This window comes from Trachurus trachurus (assembly GCF_905171665.1).
Source record: "Trachurus trachurus genome assembly, chromosome: 6".
Lineage (NCBI taxonomy): Eukaryota > Metazoa > Chordata > Actinopteri > Carangiformes > Carangidae > Trachurus > Trachurus trachurus.
This window is the reverse complement of record NC_139897.1, coordinates 6,097,267-6,115,731: the sequence shown is the minus strand read 5'-3', so window position 1 is coordinate 6,115,731 and position 18,465 is coordinate 6,097,267. Positions and strand designations below refer to the sequence as shown.

The window sequence follows — 18,465 nt, the reverse complement described above, 5'->3', positions numbered from 1 at the left end:
TTTTGCTTGTTATAAGCAAAACATACCATAGCCAAATCCTGGAAATCCACTACTACCAGACCAAGCCTAAATGTTGGACTTACAGGACTGTGGGATATCCTGTGCTGGAAAAACATTTATGATGAAAGGTATGGAGATCTTTCATAATATTCTTAGAGGGGACGAAAGCAATGGAAACCATCAACGACTGAGTAGTTTTTTTTTTTTTTTTTTTTTTTTTTGGGGGGGGGGGTGCTTTTCTGAAGTGCTTTTCTCTGCTGGATAACAAATATGGCCAAGTGACACCTCAGGGTGATTTATTGACATGTGCCAAATAAAGCATTGCAGGTGTCTGTCTTTAGGTGTCTGTCTTTAGGCCCATTGGAATTGTGCTGTGGGACATTTAACAAGAAATTCAACATTAAGAAGCTCTGATATCAGGGAAACCAAAATGTCTGATCACCTTCATTCCTTCGTCTGCTTTTACTACTACAGTATTTTGATAGTTGGATTACACTATTAAATTTAAGCAACGTTCTTGCACAGCTGCTTCTTCACAGACTTATCAGAGCTGTGATTTAAACCTGTATCTCTGTATAATCATCTAATGCATACAGTACACTTGACTTGTGTTCCTGTTTTGTCATTTATCACACCTGTCACAGACGACGGGGACAGACTGGTCACATCACATATGAGAAGCCAGATGCTCATGTGAGTGGATGTAAACTGACATCTCCACACCGCCACAATACAAACACACATAAACAATACTGACAGATCCTCCAGAGCCTGCAGGGAGGAGCCTGCACACAGCGGACAGGACAGATCCATGAAGACAGGATCACCGCTCAGGCTCCACACCTCAGCCTGATGGAACACTGAAATACTGATTGATGACATCATGTCCAGAGAGGCTTGATATTGTTTTTGCTGCTTGCGGTTGCTAAATAATAGAAGACAATAATTACTTCATCTTTTTCCAGTAATGAAAACTTTTGAATTTATTTATAAGCCCTTCATGTCTGGTACTTCTTAACACAGTTTGAATAAGTGGCGAGCATGAGGCTGACATGAGAAATGAGAAGATGATAAACAGTTGCTTGTTTACACAACCTGCAGCAACATTAACATTCAGTCCTCATCTTTTAGCTCTGTTTTTTTTCAGGTCATAAGGGAAATTTCAGTCTCTTTAGCTGCTAAATGGTGCTAACTAGCGGCTAACTGTGAAAAGTAAAGCTGTCAATAAATTAAAATATTTAATCGTAATAAATCACATGATTTCCATAGTTAACTCGTGATTAATTGCAAATTAATCGCACATGTTTTATCTGTTCTAAATGTACCTTAAAGGGAGGAGTTTGCTTTTGGTTATAAAAAAAAAGTCTCATATTAATGTGAATGAATCTACGTTACCCACACTTGTTAATGGGTTCATTTTCGATAAATATATAATTTTGTCTTTTAGTAGGGAGGTTAAGCGACTTTTGACTTCAAGTCATGATGCAAAGGTCCCTTTTGGCATGGAAGTACCTTAGGGTCATACAAATAAATCTATCCTAAGACACAAGTGAGATCACACTTTGTATCCGAAATAAACACGTTTTTAAAATGCCTTTTTTTAATTGAGAAAACACATGTTAAAAGCACATTCCATTTAGAATGTCCATATAAACTACAATGTTTTCAGCTCCTGCATGTGATCTACAGCTTATCTTTAACATGATTGCAATATTTCAGGATTGTTTCTCAATTTGAATGATGAACAGGGATCTAATGCTTTTAATCTGTAGGGCGGACTCACATAAGAAGCATAAAGTCCAGTCAAGACATTCCATTATGGCTAATTTGAAATAAGAAATAAAGATACTGTAACATCATGAAATTGATAAGATGAGCATTAACAAGCATTCACAAAAGTAAAAATCTACCAAAAGAATTAAGCTTACTTAGCATTACTCTAAGAGAGGATCTTAGCCAGCTATACTGCGCAGGTGAAATAAGTCAGTCCTAATCATATGCTTTATGTGAGAGCTGCAAACCTAAACTTCCCTATATGTATATAAAAGCTGAACATGGCTTATTCAGGGCGCCCTACACTAAAATTTGTTAGTTTACTTTAGGAGCACAATGTAAAATGTTTTCAGTAGCAGATTATAAGCCTTAAATAATGTACAGGGTCCAATGTGACCCATTTTTACATTTGAGAACAGTAAAAACATTTTTCCTTTGACTTTAAGTTGACTTCTAATATGACCCAGAATGGGTCAAACACACGTCCTACATGTAAATTCAACTTTTTTAAATCAACATACACAAGCAGTAACTAGTTATAGGTAGGCCTATATTTTGACCAACACAATATTTGGCTAATTGGTCTTTCCTGACACTACTGTGATATGAATTACATCTTATTATTTAAAGCAGAAGTGAGTGATATATTTGTGTTAATATAAGTCTTAAATAGTTATATCTTCCGACAGCAATCACTTACATAGAGTGTTTGGACTGAAACACGGGTCTCTCAGTCCCTCTGCTCTGCTCTGAGCCGAAGAGAAAACATTTATCGTATCCTACAGTTTTTATCCAATGAGGAGAGAGAACGGCATGCAGGGCTGTGTGTGCAGCCAAGGAACGCCGTGAATGTGGTGACGTAGCGACGAGGACTGTTATGGTGCGTTCAAGGAAACTCGTATTTTTCCGACCGTGAAGTGGTACCAGTTCGATCTGGTACGAGTTCACCGGTCGGAAGTTACGAGTGGCCGTTATAGTGACTTTCACCGGTAAAACAGGTCGGAAAAACACGAGTGGGTTGCCTGGAACGCTACAAAGTCGTAAGTTGTGACTTGAAGCTGTAATTTACGATTTCAAAAGCCTGCCTGGAACGCAGCATTAGCGAAAACGACCGGATCACTCACTTCTGCTTTAACTACTTGTAGGCTATATTTGTTGCACTCCGTCAGATGTTCAACAAATCAGTATCAGTATAGTTTTATTAATGTTTTTACATTAATAAAACCCAATATCCTGTCACACAAGCAGCTGCATGTTGTCTCAGAAGCTGTAGATCACATCCAGGAGCTGCTTTTAGTATGCGTTTTCTCAATTAAAAAAAGGCATTTTAAAAACGTGTTTATTTCAGATACAAAGTGTGATCTCACTTGTGTCTTAGGATAGATTTATTTGTATGACCCTAAGGTACTTCCATGCCAAAGGGGACCTTTGCATCATGACTTGAAGTCAAAGGCCTATTTTTTGGGCTTAACCTCCCTACTATTTATAGTTATTTTGATATTATTATTTAGTAGTCTACTCGCCCAGCATTTCCTACTTTCGATTTCCTGGACAGTGCCCGGCGGGTCATGGGAATAACGCCGCCGGATCGCCGTTTATGGTTGGAACTACGACGGTATCTGATCGTCTTCAAATCTCTGACTTTATTTCTTGATTAATGAAAACATTCTCAGCAAATGTTTTCGCTTTCGTCCGTCTTGCGCCGATCCAAGAATTTCACCATGCGCGTGGAGGCTCATGGGAAATGTAGTGTGAATACACTTCGCTTTCGGAAACTCCTCGTAGTCCCTTTAAGAGGGATATTTTTCAAAAGTTTCATACTCTTATTAACATGTGAGTGGACAAATATGTTGGCATCATGTAAATGTATGTTTATTATTATTGCAATAATCCTGTCCAGAATATTCTCCAGAATTACCTGGAGGTGGACTGGTTGGACAGTTGGTCTGCTTTTGGTCCTGAGGAGGAGGGCTCTGCATCAGCTGTGTGCTTGGCCCAGTGATGTGGTTACTGACACACTCTGGTGGTAGCTGTTTTCATACAAAGGCCTACTGCTGCAGACCAACGCTGGTCCCAACGCCACAGCACTGACAGAGCGTCATGTATCCATGGCAACTGACTGGAAAAAAGCGGTCCAAGCAGTTAAAGCTGATCAATGCCCGGCGGCGGTCAGAGTTCGGCTGTAGCCGCACCCGAGAGCTGTTGTGTTCACACTGACCCAAATGCACCGTACACTCAGGCCTAAAGTTCAACTGGGTCGACCTAAACACATCGACAGTAAATGTTAAAGGGATAGTTCAACATTTTGGCAAATTTCCCTATTGCCATAATCTCTATAGTCATAGGTGGTAGGGGTACCTTTAATTGTCGGTGCAAGCTGTTTTTACATCAGCGGGGCAGAGATGCGAGCTGCTCAGCTAATGCAATGGAGGCGAGCGGTACTTTCGCCTTTCCCTCAAAACTCATCAAATACACAATCCATCAACTGTAAAATGCTCTCGTGGACAAGTTGTCCTCTTGTGAACAGCTTGCACCAACAATTAAAGGTAAGGAACCTATCCCTAAAAGCACAGGGATTATGCCAATCTGTGACTTTGCCAAAATGTTGAACTATCCCTTTAATAACTTTTCAAGAGAACGATCTGGCAGTACTTCGAAGCTTGAACTTTCCGTTCAGAAGACCTGTTTCTATATCAGTTTCTGAGGTTTTTATCCACACGTTACTGCTTGCGTCGCTTCCATGGATGTATTATAGTGGCATTAAAAGTAATGTGCATTAACGCGTTATCATTGCAATTTTGGTCGCCCTAGAAACATGAAAGTTGTACTCATAGTCAAACAAGACTTTGTAGAGGCTAATTCATGCCAATTGCTCATAGAATACCCTGAAACTGTATTTTTGTTTTTAAAAGTTTGCATCTCAGCACCGATCTGAACCTACAGTACAATATCACGCAATGAATGATTCAATCTGAAAACATGAGCTGGAAAACATGTGTAAATGGATTGTAAACACAGACACCTACATGCTGTCGAGCGAGTGAACAGCTGGATATGGACGTCTTACTGTTGAGTACACCCAAAGAATTTAATCAATTCAATTTAGCTTCATTTCATTTTTTACAGAAACACCACTCTAAATATGGCAGTGTGAGCCAAATGGGAAATTTTCTAGCCAGGTGTTAAATTACCCCTCACACTGACAACAATATGGCTGAATCAAAAGTGGAGCCGGCAGATGTAACATAAAACTGGATAAACAAAAGAATCAGAGAGGCTGTAAAACAGAGGGAGCCCATCTGCTCTTCAACAATTTGTGGATGGACCGGCATTTTCCATTCAGCTCAGAATGACAGTAACCGTGTTTTTTGCATATTAAAACAAAAAAATTTAAAGGCCTTTTAAATGCCCGGTTGTTATAATGAAACTACACCACCGTCTCACGACTACCACACAAACACGGTGTTGTCTGTGCTGCTGTCTGTTATCCAGGATGGAGAAAGAGTTTGATATCAGGCTTGCTCGCATTCGGAGTTGTTGAGGTGTTGTAGGTCTGAAGAGTGGGGATTCACTGGTGGTGGGTGGGGTGACAAAATAGCTGCAGAGCTGCATATACCCCACCCCCCACTAGTTTCCAAGGCAACAAAGGATGCAACAAAATGAAGTTCAGTGATCTGCCGCCTTCCTGCAGAGCCTTTTGTTGGATCTGATAGTGTTTCCATGAGGAGCACACTGACTTCCTCCTGGGACCACAGGCTCCTACGAGCAGAGAGCTGTGGCTCTGGATCCTGTCCCTCATGCTGCCACATCACAGCTGCTGCATACAAACCAGTCCAGACACTGGCTGCGCTCTCATGCAAATCAACTCCATCATTTAAGCCAAAGAGTTAACCGAGTTAGTTTGTTAATTTAATATAGAAAGTAAATTGTAATGGAAAGAATGACTTCTTCAATGAGCCTTCAGCAATCTAAATTCGAAGAGATCTGGAAACAATATTTCCCTAAAACGCCCTTCTTTTGTTTAAGTTTTTTTTCTTTCTATATAAGATGTACTTATTTTATTATTTATTTTATTGTATTATTATAACAGAAAACACCCCTTGTTAAAGCCTGGACCCTGTTTTCATATGTTTTTCTGTATACGTGAGTGATGGATAATACAATTATTGAGGTGGCTCCAGTATTGAGCCGGGCAGGCAGACTGCAGCCCAGCTAACGCTCTTCAACTGGGCAAGTGGCTCCCGTCAAAGTTCGCCATATAAACGTGCATTTTTTTCACACTGACAGGCTCAGATAGTTACAATGAGTGTCCGACAACACACTAGAAAGGAGAAATGAACGTATGTCTCTACCTTCAGCTGGAGGTCGCTGTTTGTTGTGATCTGTGTCCAAATCTCACCACGCTAGAAATCTCGTTCTGAAATCTCACGATAACTTGCGGCAAAACACAGATGGGGAATACTGTCTGTTACCTGACTGAGGTGAAGAGAGACGAGCATTTCCAAATTATAGCAACAAAATGTTGGGCTGCTCTTTGCACAGCTTTCACAGAGCTTTCACAAGTTCTGGCTACTGTAGCTGTGCTACATGCTGACACTCCTGTCGATGCACGGTGCCGTGCCGACCACAGGGTCTGCAGCCACTTTGACCGGGGATGACTACTGCCAGTCAAAGAAGAGACACGCTAAAGGTAGAGACATACGTTCATTTCTCCTTTCTAGTATGTTGTCGGACACTCATTGGGTCTCATTCATGAAACGTGAGCAGCACGGATTTGTGTGTAAACCCTGAGCAGCGCAAATTTACGTGGATTTCCGCATTCATCAATCTTTTAGTAGTGCTGAATTTTTCGTAGCTACTCACAAAATCTACACCTGCTCCGGACTGTGTGTAGGGCTTGTGTAAATGTAGGAATGCAAATAAATACTGCTTTTCACTGTTGAAAATTACAATTTTAATCCGTATTACTCTCTCTCATGTTCAAAATACGCCGACACCTTTGAAACACGTAATTTAAACATGACAAAAAATTAGAAATATTTGGAGAGAGAGACGTTTTAGGGATCGGACACGCACAAACACGTCAAGGCTCTATCTAATGATGATAATCTGATATAAAACCGGAAAAACCTTTTTGTGTTGCTACACGCTTGGTGGACGCAATCTCTCTCTTTTTTTCTCTCTCCCTCTTTCCTTGATTGCGTCATGGCTGCAGGTGAACAGGTTGCACCTACCTCCTAATATGGTGGTCAGGATCTCCTTATATGGCTATTCATGTATGGAGATCTATGCTAATTGCTGATCACGGGGGCGTGTTGTTAGTTTACGATGGGTTGGCATTCATGAAGTTACACACGTGTTTACGATCAAATCTGAGTTTCCCGCACCGTTCATGAATCCGGAGTAGAGTTTTAGTAGAGTGAGCTTTTATGTGCAAATCTACACACAGATTTACTCACGTTTCATGAATGAGACCCAATGTAACTATCTGAGCCTGTCAGTGTGAAAAAAATGCACGTTTATAGGGCAAACTTTGACGGGAGCCACTTGCCCGGTTGAAGAGCATTAGCTGGGCAGGCCTCATTCAAGTTGATTTTTAATTTTACGCACATTTAGTTTTCATCATTCACTGTTTCTGAAAACAGTTTAATTTACTTTGTGATATGCTACACATTTATCATGGGTATATTTAAATAGACATTAGGCTCCAATCATGAGTCGGACAGAATTACTCATTAAAACATCTGGGACTGGGTGCTCAGTGGTTGAGTGGTTAAGAGCACGTCTCATGCTGCCAATGCCCAGTGTAGTGATCGCCTGTTCAACTCCCGACTGATGTGTACTGCGTGTCAATCCCATAGTCTTTCTCCCCTCTTTCCTGTCTCTCTTCTCTATTCTATCAAATAAAAGCAAAAAAGCCCCAAAAATATCTTATTTAAAATAATAATAACCTCTGGGACAGATCTGGAATATTTCTTTCAAAAATCATCACTGCCATCATTACACAACCGTATCCATTTGTATTTCTATTAATAAACTAAAAAATAATTCAAGATTGTGCAGTTTGTGCATGTGCATATAGTTTTAAAGCAATAGATGTAGGTATTGCAGTGTGTAAAGAGGCGCTTAGAACACAGCTGATTTATCATGACTCTGCCTCAAGTTTTATAATGTGTATGTGCATGCACACGTGTGATTGAGACTGTGTGTGTGTGCACGTGTGCGTGTGCTAAGAAGTATTTCTGCTGTCGTCTACATCAAAGTGTTAATTGCGCTGCATGAACAACACAGTTCACTCTGTCACACACTTCAAAAGCCAAATTCATCAAAGACAGTCAAATTAAACCTGACAGTATCTGTAAAATGCTCTTTGTCAGGGATTATTTTTGGACATGAGCAGTGAACTGACTGTGGTATCTTGGTGACAAATATGTGGCTGTGCCCCACACAACATGCTGAGAAATATGCAGATAACTGGCCCTAAGCTCTGAGTGCCAGACATGAGGATGAGTAACGCTAATTCTGATTTTGAGCAGAAAATTAAGGTCCCACTGGTTCATTTCTTCCTGTGAAATCATGACGATGGGTCGCAGCCTTTGGCCAGAAATATGAGCATCTTTATCAACTAGTCTGTTTTATTTATTATTATATAGCCTGTGACCTCCTCCGACCACTGTCTTTGAAGCCCACTTTTAAACCAAAAATGTTTTAGATCTAAAACTATAAAAAAAAAAACTCAACTCAATTAATACACCTAAAAAGATCTACATGGAATGGCATTCTACACCTTTTACCCATAGTTGTATCATTCTGGCACCTTTAAGTGACAAAACACTGTGTATTGTAATGGTTTGGGCAACTGCTATTTATTGTTGCTGTGTGCTGTGATGGTATGGGTAACGGATTGATATGTGTTGTTTACCGTGTACTGTATCAGTACAGGTTATTAATTGACTGATTGACTGATGATTGGATGTTTGATTGATTGACTGATTGATTGATATTTTATGCTGCTGTGTACTGTAAAAGTACAGGTAATTGATCAATTGACATTTATTGTTTGCTGTGTACCTGTCTCGCATGTGTGATGTGTGTCGCCTGGTGCGATTATTCAATGTTGTTTTTCTTCTGTTATTTTTAAACTGCGGACCATCGGTGAGTCCACGACAAATTTCCCTATGGGGACAATTATAGTATATGAAATGAAATGAAATGAAATACATACAGGCTCCACTGAGTAGACTGCAGTCTGCAGCCATGTAGTGGCTCCTTGAGGCTTACTGTAATGTCAAAGCCGAATTCTAACATCAGTAGCATTCAAATATGTGGTTATGAGTGACCATTCAGTGATAAAACTCATTATAGTTTGGTCTATTAAAGTCATTAGTTTGGCAGATAATTTGGTCACAAACCAAAGGATTGAACATAAATGTGATACCACTAAAATTACAATTCAAGGGTTTATGCAGGGGAACATCAATGTGTCTGCCAGAATAGTAGACTCAGACTTACTCACTTTATACTTTATTGATCCAAAGGGAAATTTAAGCATCCAGTAGCAGCAAGGACATACAATTTGAATAGAGAGAACTTAAAGCAGAAGTGAGTGATATATTTGTGTTAATATAAGTCTTAAATAGTTATATCTTCCGACAGCAATCACTTACATAGAGTGTTTGGACTGAAACACGGGTCTCTCAGTCCCTCTGCTCTGCTCTGAGCCGAAGAGAAAACATTTATCGTATCCTACAGTTTTTATCCAATGAGGAGAGAGAACGGCATGCAGGGCTGTGTGTGCAGCCAAGGAACGCCGTGAATGTGGTGACGTAGCGACGAGGACTGTTATGGTGCGTTCAAGGAAACTCGTATTTTTCCGACCGTGAAGTGGTACCAGTTCGATCTGGTACGAGTTCACCGGTCGGAAGTTACGAGTGGCCGTTATAGTGACTTTCACCGGTAAAACAGGTCGGAAAAACACGAGTGGGTTGCCTGGAACGCTACAAAGTCGTAAGTTGTGACTTGAAGCTGTAATTTACGATTTCAAAAGCCTGCCTGGAACGCAGCATTAGCGAAAACGACCGGACCACTCACTTCTGCTTTAAGTTAAAGAACATATAAACTACTGTATACAGCCAATGTTATATAATAAAACACTACAAATAGAATAGAGAGGATAGAATAAAATATAAATAGAAAAGACAACTGAAATAGCAATAAATTCTGTGCCAAATATAAATGTGCATAATGTAATGTACATATACTGTACTGTACAAAACTGTGTCATTAGAAGAATCTGATCAGATCTGACTGTGCAAAGGTTTTGTGCTATTATTATGTGTGTATGACGTGACATGATATGATATGTTATGATGTCATGTGATGTGATATGATATGATATGATATGATATGATAGTCAAAGGTTGAGAGATTCCCCCTCATTGTGGAACTACAGGACAATCCATCCAGTAGAATTTTTGGACTTGGAAAGACTGACAAATAGACATTACTATCCCATCTACATTATCATCAATCCACTAGTCAGCATTGGATTTTCGGATTTGAAATATTTCCTTAATCATCCAATTAAGAATATGATACAATAAAAAAAAAAGCTGATTTTCTGGACCACTGCGACACAACCTTACCTAGTGATGTCACTCACTCACTACACATAAAACCAGCAGCTCATTTACAGACCTGCTTTATAAGTACACATCTAAATTTACCTGCTACTTTCATTTTTCTTGCCTGTCAAAAATGTAACATTGGAAACATTTACCCAGAAAAGGGCTTGTTTGTTTCACAGAATGTGTTAAAGGTATAATATGTAGGAATTACCCCCATCTAGCGGTGCGGTTGCATATCTGAACGTATTCTTGATGTTGCATTCACATGAAATCGGGCAGACGTCAGACAGACAACAGACGCTGCATGTAACAGGATAAACAAGCGTCTATGTAAACAAGTGGTCCGCCAGCACGAAGCAAAACAATACAGGCGTGACAATATGTTGTCATGGTGATGTCGTATTGTTTGACCCACATTTTACAATCTTGCTCCCGTCGAGTAAAATGACATCCGGTTGATTTGCCGACGGCCGTCTGCCTGACTGCACCTGAATGCAACATCAGTGCCTCCGTCCTTCCTCACACTACACAGTGGTGACAGTTTTAACAGGCGCTACCTGGAAAACTTTCTCCCCGAGCCGACAGCTCGGCTGAGTTTCTATGGTTACCTACGGTCACGCTGCCACTCAACGTAAAAAATGGCGATGCAACATGGCAGCCTCGGTTCGGTGCGTCGCCCACTTACAGTATGTATTTGTAACGACATGTAACAACTCATTCTAAGGTACGAGAAAGCTTTCATTTGTATGCGGGTGTGATTCGACTTCAGTGAAATACGTATTTATGAAAGCAATATTTGATTTTTGCTAATAAAAAGCCAAATAAGTTACACACTGGGGCTTTAATGAACCACACTGTTCAGCCTCATTGTTTGTAAAAAAGCTTGTAAAAAAAAAAGTCATCAATTAAGTGAGAGTACCATGTAACTGTGTGTAACAGCACTATGTAAGAAAAGAATCCCTTTAAACTCTACAGTTTGTCTTTGCTACTATACAGTATTTAATCTGGTAAAACATAAGCTACAGCAGCCGCACAGATGCAATGACTCATTAAATGAGAACATTTGACCCTAAAGTTATGAATGGAGCAGAAGACAAAACACTCCAAAGCAGTTCCAGGAAAAAGATGACGGCCCCGGGTTCTTCACAGTCCATCTGCCCGACCATGACGAATGATCATAAACTCTAAATGCTATACCCCGTGAATTACTTTGGTAATAAAGCCTGAGCACCTGAAGGAAAAACCACCCTCTGACTGGGTTATACTCCTCTGCTCGTGCCCAAAGGACCCACAGAAACTCGACACCGACACCGCTTCTCTCATTTCTCTGGGTTTCGTCCCGTCTCGCCGAACAACAGCTTCATTTACAAACAGCTCTGAATTATTTAACCCACTGTGGTACAACAGACTCCACCGGCGGTCAGGTTACCGGGCACCAAAGCCAAGAGATCAGCAGGTCCTTCCAGCTGGAAAGCCTCCAGAGAAGTAGGGCCAGCATTCAAAGATAGAACCTCGGATGCAATGTCACCAAGAGAGTCCAGGACGCTGCACGACTGCAATAACGTGGCGAGATGTAGATACGGGAGCGCATTTGCATGAATCAGAGGCAAGGGAAATATTGAAGAGTTTGCAGTTTGCATTTTTGAAGCAGCTGGCAAGGCTGTTTTACATAAGCTGTCTCTTTCAAAACAGACTTAAAAAGTTTCTTGTTTTTCCACGGTGACAGATTTAAAATACGCCTCCTTAAACCAACTAAAACTAGGTCTGTACTGTGGCTCATGCTGCTGAATTAAAAAGAAACAGCCACCGCAGTTTGTAGGTATGACCCAATAAAAATCCAAAAATGCAATCATATGTCTCTCGAAGCAAATCTATTTCTGAGGAGCCCCACTTGTGATGTCCATTTTCAAGGTTCGCAGTCTAATTAATTAAAAACTACTGCAGCTCTTACAGCCTTTGCATGAATACCATACTGTAGGTCTGATTCCTGATAAAGGATGGAAGGCCACGTCTCCCTCTCACAGCAACAATACACTGAAGCCATGGACTTTTAAACATCATAATAAAGCTATGCAAACAGTATCTGTATGGTGGTGTGCTATGCAGGCTTTGTGTATTTGTATGAGCAGGTAAACTGATGCCTCTTTCCAACCTCTCTCTCAATCTATTCACATGTACACGGCCTTATACCAGTGCTTTCCATCCACTTTGACTTGCACATGTGGCATATGTCTATGATTCAGCTGAAGAGCGACGTTCCCCACGCTGGCAGGAGAACCACAGCTCGAATAATTAGTCAATTTAATGAGCGGCCGTTCCACAGAAAGGACATCCGAGCTGTTTTGAAGATAAATTAATTTAGACTTTTCAATCTAAAAAGGCAAATATTTCCTGGCTCCAGCCTCTCCAATGTGTTTCTGGCTTCTATCACTATAAACTGACTGTTGCTAGGTTTTCAACAAATCAAGATGTTTGAAAGAGCGACCTTGGGAAGCTGTGATGGATGTTTTCAGACGGACCAAACTAGTTCCTTAACCTGGTTGAATAAGCTGCAGTTCAATCGATAAAAAAAATAATACAGCCACGGAGTGTGAAAATGTACTTTCTTCCTCTGTATTGTAAATGTACAACATTTGTGGTTTCCAACCTATTTAACTCTGTCCCTTCACAATAAAGGAAGGTCTACCTCCCACTTCTTGCCATGGGCTTCATGTATCTATGGTTTGCAAGCAGTAGAACTGAAGAACAGTTATCAAAGGCAAAACAGGTTTTCACAACGTGAAAATGGGTAAATCTGGAATGAACATTTATTTTAGACTTCAGAGGCTGGGGTCCACTGACTTATCAGCTAATAACTGTGTTATATTGTATTTTAAGCTCCAGGTGCAGTCAGTGAAATCTGCACTGGAGATGAAGCAGCTAAATACCCTAAATTGTCATTGTGAATTTGCACTAGTTAATTCTGCAGCGCACTTGATCTTCACTTGTTTTTACATATTTATATATTTTTGTATTTTACCTACCTCTTTTATCCCTTTTTTTCTCTCTTAAATTATCAAGGAGAGATGCACTTCAATTTTGTTGTGCTTCATCGCTCGATGACAATAAATGGATATTAAATTGAATAGCATTGAATAGAAAATACAAATGAGAGGGCTGAGGGATGAAGTTTGGCTGCTCCTTCATTCTCCTACCGCAAAGGTTGACTTTGGAAACTCCCACCACCGCTGCCGCCACTTTCCTCCAGTGCTCCTCGTTCATCCTGGTCTCCACCACCTCCTCCTCCACCTGTGCCGCCGGATCGAAGGTGGCGCAGCTCGTCCGGCTGCAGGGCGCTGTACCAGGAGTGCTGCCCGCTGTCGGGGGTCAGCACCGGGCTCTTGTCCTCCTCCTGGCCCTGGACCTGGCTCTGCACCGTCTTCACGATGTTCACGGCGTTCACCGGCAGCTGCAGCAGCTTTTGCATAGGTGTCATGGTGGAAAAACTTAGCTCCAGAGCAACCTGTAGAATCCCGGCAGGGGGTTAGATAAAAGTGGGAAGACTGCAGTTTTGTCTTGAGTTAGATCCTTAAGGGGTTAACCAGCGTAGCAAATCCTCCAGATCCTCAGCTCTCACACAGCGAACAGCAGCTTCAGTCACAATGTGTCGTTAAAAACACTCCTTCCCTCCCAGGTTAAACACGTCCAATGTGGACATTTCTGGCAGGGAATGATGCAACAAACGTCTTCAGAGAGAAGCCCCCGGCGGCCGCTCGCCGGCTCCTCCACGGTGGTTGATACTCTTTGCTGCCTGAGTGCTGTAATCCAGATCCACCGGAGCTGGAGCTCTGTACGCCACTGTTTTTTTTTTCTCCCCCGTTCTGTTCCAGCTGAGTCTGTGCGCATCCAGCGAGGAGGCAGCAGACTCCAGCCTCTCAGTAAATGGATGCTCGGTAGAGAGAGGGGCGTGGACTTTTATTTGCCGTGGAGCCTCTCCTCTTTGCGACTCCTCCTGCTGCTCATGTGGTTCCTGTTGCTGCACCAGTCTTACCGTGTGTGTGTGTGAACAGGATGTCCACATACACATTTTTCTGAGCCCTACGACAATGACACAGCCTCTCCCATCTTTTTTTTTTTTTTTGCCACGTTATCAGCCCCCACCGTGCCTGTCATCTTTCCTCCGCCTCCCTCCTCATTAACCACTGAGCAGGAATCCTGCTTCCTTCATTCACCGTCAGTCTCACGCTATCACGGCTCCTCTTCATCTGCCTCGTCCTCAGGTCACAGCCGACCAGGCTCTGCTGATGTCCGACAGATGCTTTTAAATATTCCTCATTCCTTTTTTCTCATTATGTTTAAAAATTACCCCTTGCCCCCCACCTCCTCCATCATTCATTTTTAATATTCAGTGTGCTGCCTTTTTTTCTCGTCTTACATGACTCAGCTTTCTTAGCAGTGTCGTGATGAGGACACCTCTCTCTTTCTCTCTCTCTCTCTCTCTCTCCCACTCATTCCTCTTAGCCTCAAACCAAAATAACTGCCTCACGGCACAATTCACAAAGCCTCTCCTGTGATCTGCAGCAGCTCAGTTAGGATTTGTTGACATTTGCTGAGGACTAATAAGGTGTTTAACCTGTGATGTCGACAATAAAACAAACCCCGGGGGCTGCAGCATTTACACTGGAGAGCGTGTGGCGTAGACACTAAAGCAATGCTGGACACACAGAGCGGAGGGAGCTAATTTATTCCTGCAGCTGCTTCAGTAAGTATTTTTGATGCCCTAAGAAAAAAAATGGGAGCCTTTGATGTCTTAGCACTCAATTTACCAGGATGTTTTCTTTCACAAAACAATCTTCTCCATCCAACTGCACGAAAATGGAAAAAAAACAAAAAACATCACAATCGTTATTCATAACAGGCTGAGAAGATCAAGTTTTGTAAAAGTCTTATCACTTTGACTACAAAAGCCTGCTGCTGCCAAGGCCGGCTTAGAAGATCTTTTTTTTTTTTTTTTAGTTTTTCTCCTTTTCTTGTCAAAACTTCTGTGTGATTGTGGGTGCAGTGCAGTGGTATCATATTCTCTAAATGAAAGAAACTCGTACTGTAGTACGAGAATGTCTCAAAGGAAAATATATAAAGGCTTTCATGAATTCATAAACTCCCATATGTACCGCTGATGGAAGATTCATACTCATCCTCCACTGGGAAAAATGATGAAAAGATGGCTTATATTCTGCAGTTTGTTGTTTTTAAATCCTGCTGAATATGTGTGTGTGTTTTAAAAGAATTCTTTGACATTCTGGGAAATATTTTTCATTTGCTTTCTTGCTAAGAAATTAACTGAAAATATGGATACCACTCTCATGCCTGTGCATTATATATAAGGTTACAGGCAGCAGGTGGTTACCTGGAAACAGGGCCAAATGATATAAGCTGCACCCAGTCAAGAAACGTGGCATGTAACCTCCTGTAAAACCTACTTTAAAAAATACTGTACGTGCCAATAGACCAAGAAAGTACAATGTATTAAAGGTGCTGATACGTGTTGTGTTACCTCTCATCAAACCTGTTTTTTTTTTTACTGTCAGCAGAAGCAAGGAAGTTGGAGAAAAAAAGCCAAATGTTTTTAACCCTAATCCACAGAATCATCGGCAGCTGTCAACATGCAAAACACAAAATGATGCTTGATTTGGCTCTCTGACATGTATCAACATAGTATGTTGAAGAACAGTTAGTAGATTTTCAAAGAGAAGAGCAGAGGGAGACCGACACGGTCTGAGAACGGCAGCTACATCTCACACCTGCCACGTTTCCAAGGTGAAGGTTGAGTCAGCGCTTTCTCCTTCACAAACTGGTTAAACCGACTCACACACATCTGACATAACAACAAGAGGAAGCTGACACAGTCAGAAAATTAGGCTACAATTGAAAGCTAATGATTAATGTTTTCCAAACAGCTTCAAGGCAGAAACCTCCTCACAGTTCACAGCCACGTCTCTGTCGTCTATGAACAATGAGCTCCCTCTGCTGGTGAGATGTGGTGGTGCAGCGGTGCTCCAGCTGCTGCTGCTGCTGCTCAAGAGCCTGCAGCTTCAGCAGCAGCTTCAGTGAAACACCAGTGATGGCAAGGTGTGATGATTGTGGGAGTGAGAATGTCAAGAGACTGTGTGAAATGAAGAGTCTGAGAAAAGACTGTATTAATCTGTTGATTGATTTCTTAATGAATCACTTTGTCTAAAAGTTTAAATTTCGTTTATACCTTGGTATGAATGACAATAAAGGAATTCAATTCAATTCAATTCAATTGACCCTTTGTTGGCCTTCTGATTGGTCTGCTGTTCCACCAATCAGAGCGCTTCTCCCCATGTCACGTGTTGCGCAACATTCTAAGGTTGGACAACCCTGGAATGAAACCCTATGAAACGAGATAGGCAGACAGCAAGTTTTTCGGCAAAAACTACTTTATAATTTTTCAATATGGTTAAAATGTGCCTGGGGTTCCTGCAATAGCAACTCACAATATCTGGAACATATTCCCGGAGTCATTTTTATCCCATTCCCCAAACCTAAGACATCAATAAACCCTATGTAGGCTACTGTATACATATAGCCTACTTTAACCTTCTGTTATGTATTTAGTTGAGCTTAATAATAGGGTTTGGGGGTGGTCCACTAGGGGGAGCTCTAGGCATAGGTCAGGGGTTAACTGCATAGGTTTGTTTGTTGTTGTTGTGTGCAGTCCTCATGAGAAGTGAGCCTGTTTTTCCCTGGCTGTACTGAAGTGCTATTGAAGCTCATTCATTCTCCAGTCCACTCTCTGGTCGTGTTCATGGACACAGAAGATCTAATACCTTCATAATTATCTAGCAAACGTAACATTACCGCTGCTAATGTCTTTTGAACTTTGTGAAGTTTAACGAGGAAAAACGGGAGATCGGCGGAGATTAAGCGTTAGCATGTAGCTAACGTTAGCTAGCGTCGTTAGCTACTAGCTAGTGAGTGACCAAAACAATGATTTTTCCCCATTTTTCGGAAAAGTCAGGTAATGCCGTTCAATCGCTATTGAGCCACGTCTGTCCTCTATCATGGACACTATTTTTCTGATCTATAAGTTAATTCAAATTTTCCTTACAAGCAATTTAAATCTGCCTAATTTTCAATGGTTTCCAATGGGAGTTAACCCTTCCGTGACCATTGTTTGTCCAACCTAGCAACAGTAACCGTGGGGGGCGGGGCCTTGACAAAGGGTCAATTCAATTCAAAAAAAAATCAGTGAAGAGAAAAATGTTGAAATAACACAGACGGGGTAATGATTACTCTGACCCACAACTCAGACATCAGTTCAGAGCAGCATATTGCAGCATATTTGACACAGTGCATTGAGTCACAAATCATTGTGGTAGGAATGGTGGTACTGTACAGTAAAAGCAGCAAAAGCATTTGATATTTAAAGGTATAATATGTAGGAATTACCCCCATTTAGCGGTGCGGTTGCATATCGGAACGTATTCTTGATGTTGCATTCACGTGAAATCGGGCAGACGTCAGACAGACAACAGACGCTGCATGTAACAGGATAAACAAGCGTCTATGTAAACAAGTGGTCCGCCAGCACGAGGCAAATCAACACAGGCGTGACAATATGTTGTCATGGTGATGTCGTATTGTAGCAACACCAGTGCCTCCGTCCTTCCTCACACTACACAGTGGTGACAGTTTTAACAGGTGCTACCTGGAAAACTTTCTCCCCGAGCCGACAGCTCCGGTGAGTTTCTGTGGTTACCTACGGTCACGCTGCCACTGAACGTAAAAAATGGCGATGCAACATGGCAGCCTCGGTTCGGTGCGTCGCCCACTTACCTATTTGTAATGACTTGTAACAACTCATTCTAAGGTACGAGAAAGCTTTCATTTGTATGGTGATTCGACTTCAGTGAAATACGTTATGAAAGCAATATTTGATTTTTGCTAATAAAAAGCCAAATAAGTTACATACTGGGGCTTTAAGGAGCTCAAACTAGGAAATGTTTTGCAGTGTTGCTTGAAAAATGATTTAAACAATTATTGCAATAATGGCAGATTTCTT

At 41.3% G+C, this 18,465-nt stretch overlaps 2 protein-coding genes across 8 annotated transcripts in view; both read right to left on the bottom strand.

Annotated features, from left to right (window-relative positions):
- The window catches only part of crabp1a (cellular retinoic acid binding protein 1a), a gene marked incomplete at its 3' end in the record, with an annotated part of 415,466 nt that overhangs the window by 130,317 nt on the left and 266,684 nt on the right, over nucleotides 1–18,465 (bottom strand). The window lies entirely within an intron of this gene.
- Nucleotides 1–18,465, bottom strand: part of ap3b2 (adaptor related protein complex 3 subunit beta 2) — a gene marked incomplete at both ends in the record, with an annotated part of 57,618 nt that overhangs the window by 35,182 nt on the left and 3,971 nt on the right. For 6 of the 7 annotated variants that reach the window (XM_083974137.1, XM_083974138.1, XM_083974140.1 and 3 more), the window contains one exon: nucleotides 13,595–13,875. The exons of the other annotated variant lie outside the window; for it this stretch is intronic. In XM_083974137.1, the coding sequence (XP_083830263.1) occupies nucleotides 13,595–13,875 (281 nt within the window). Of the gene's footprint in view, nucleotides 1–13,594; nucleotides 13,876–18,465 lie in introns of those variants that run through there. 7 annotated transcript variants of the gene reach the window in all.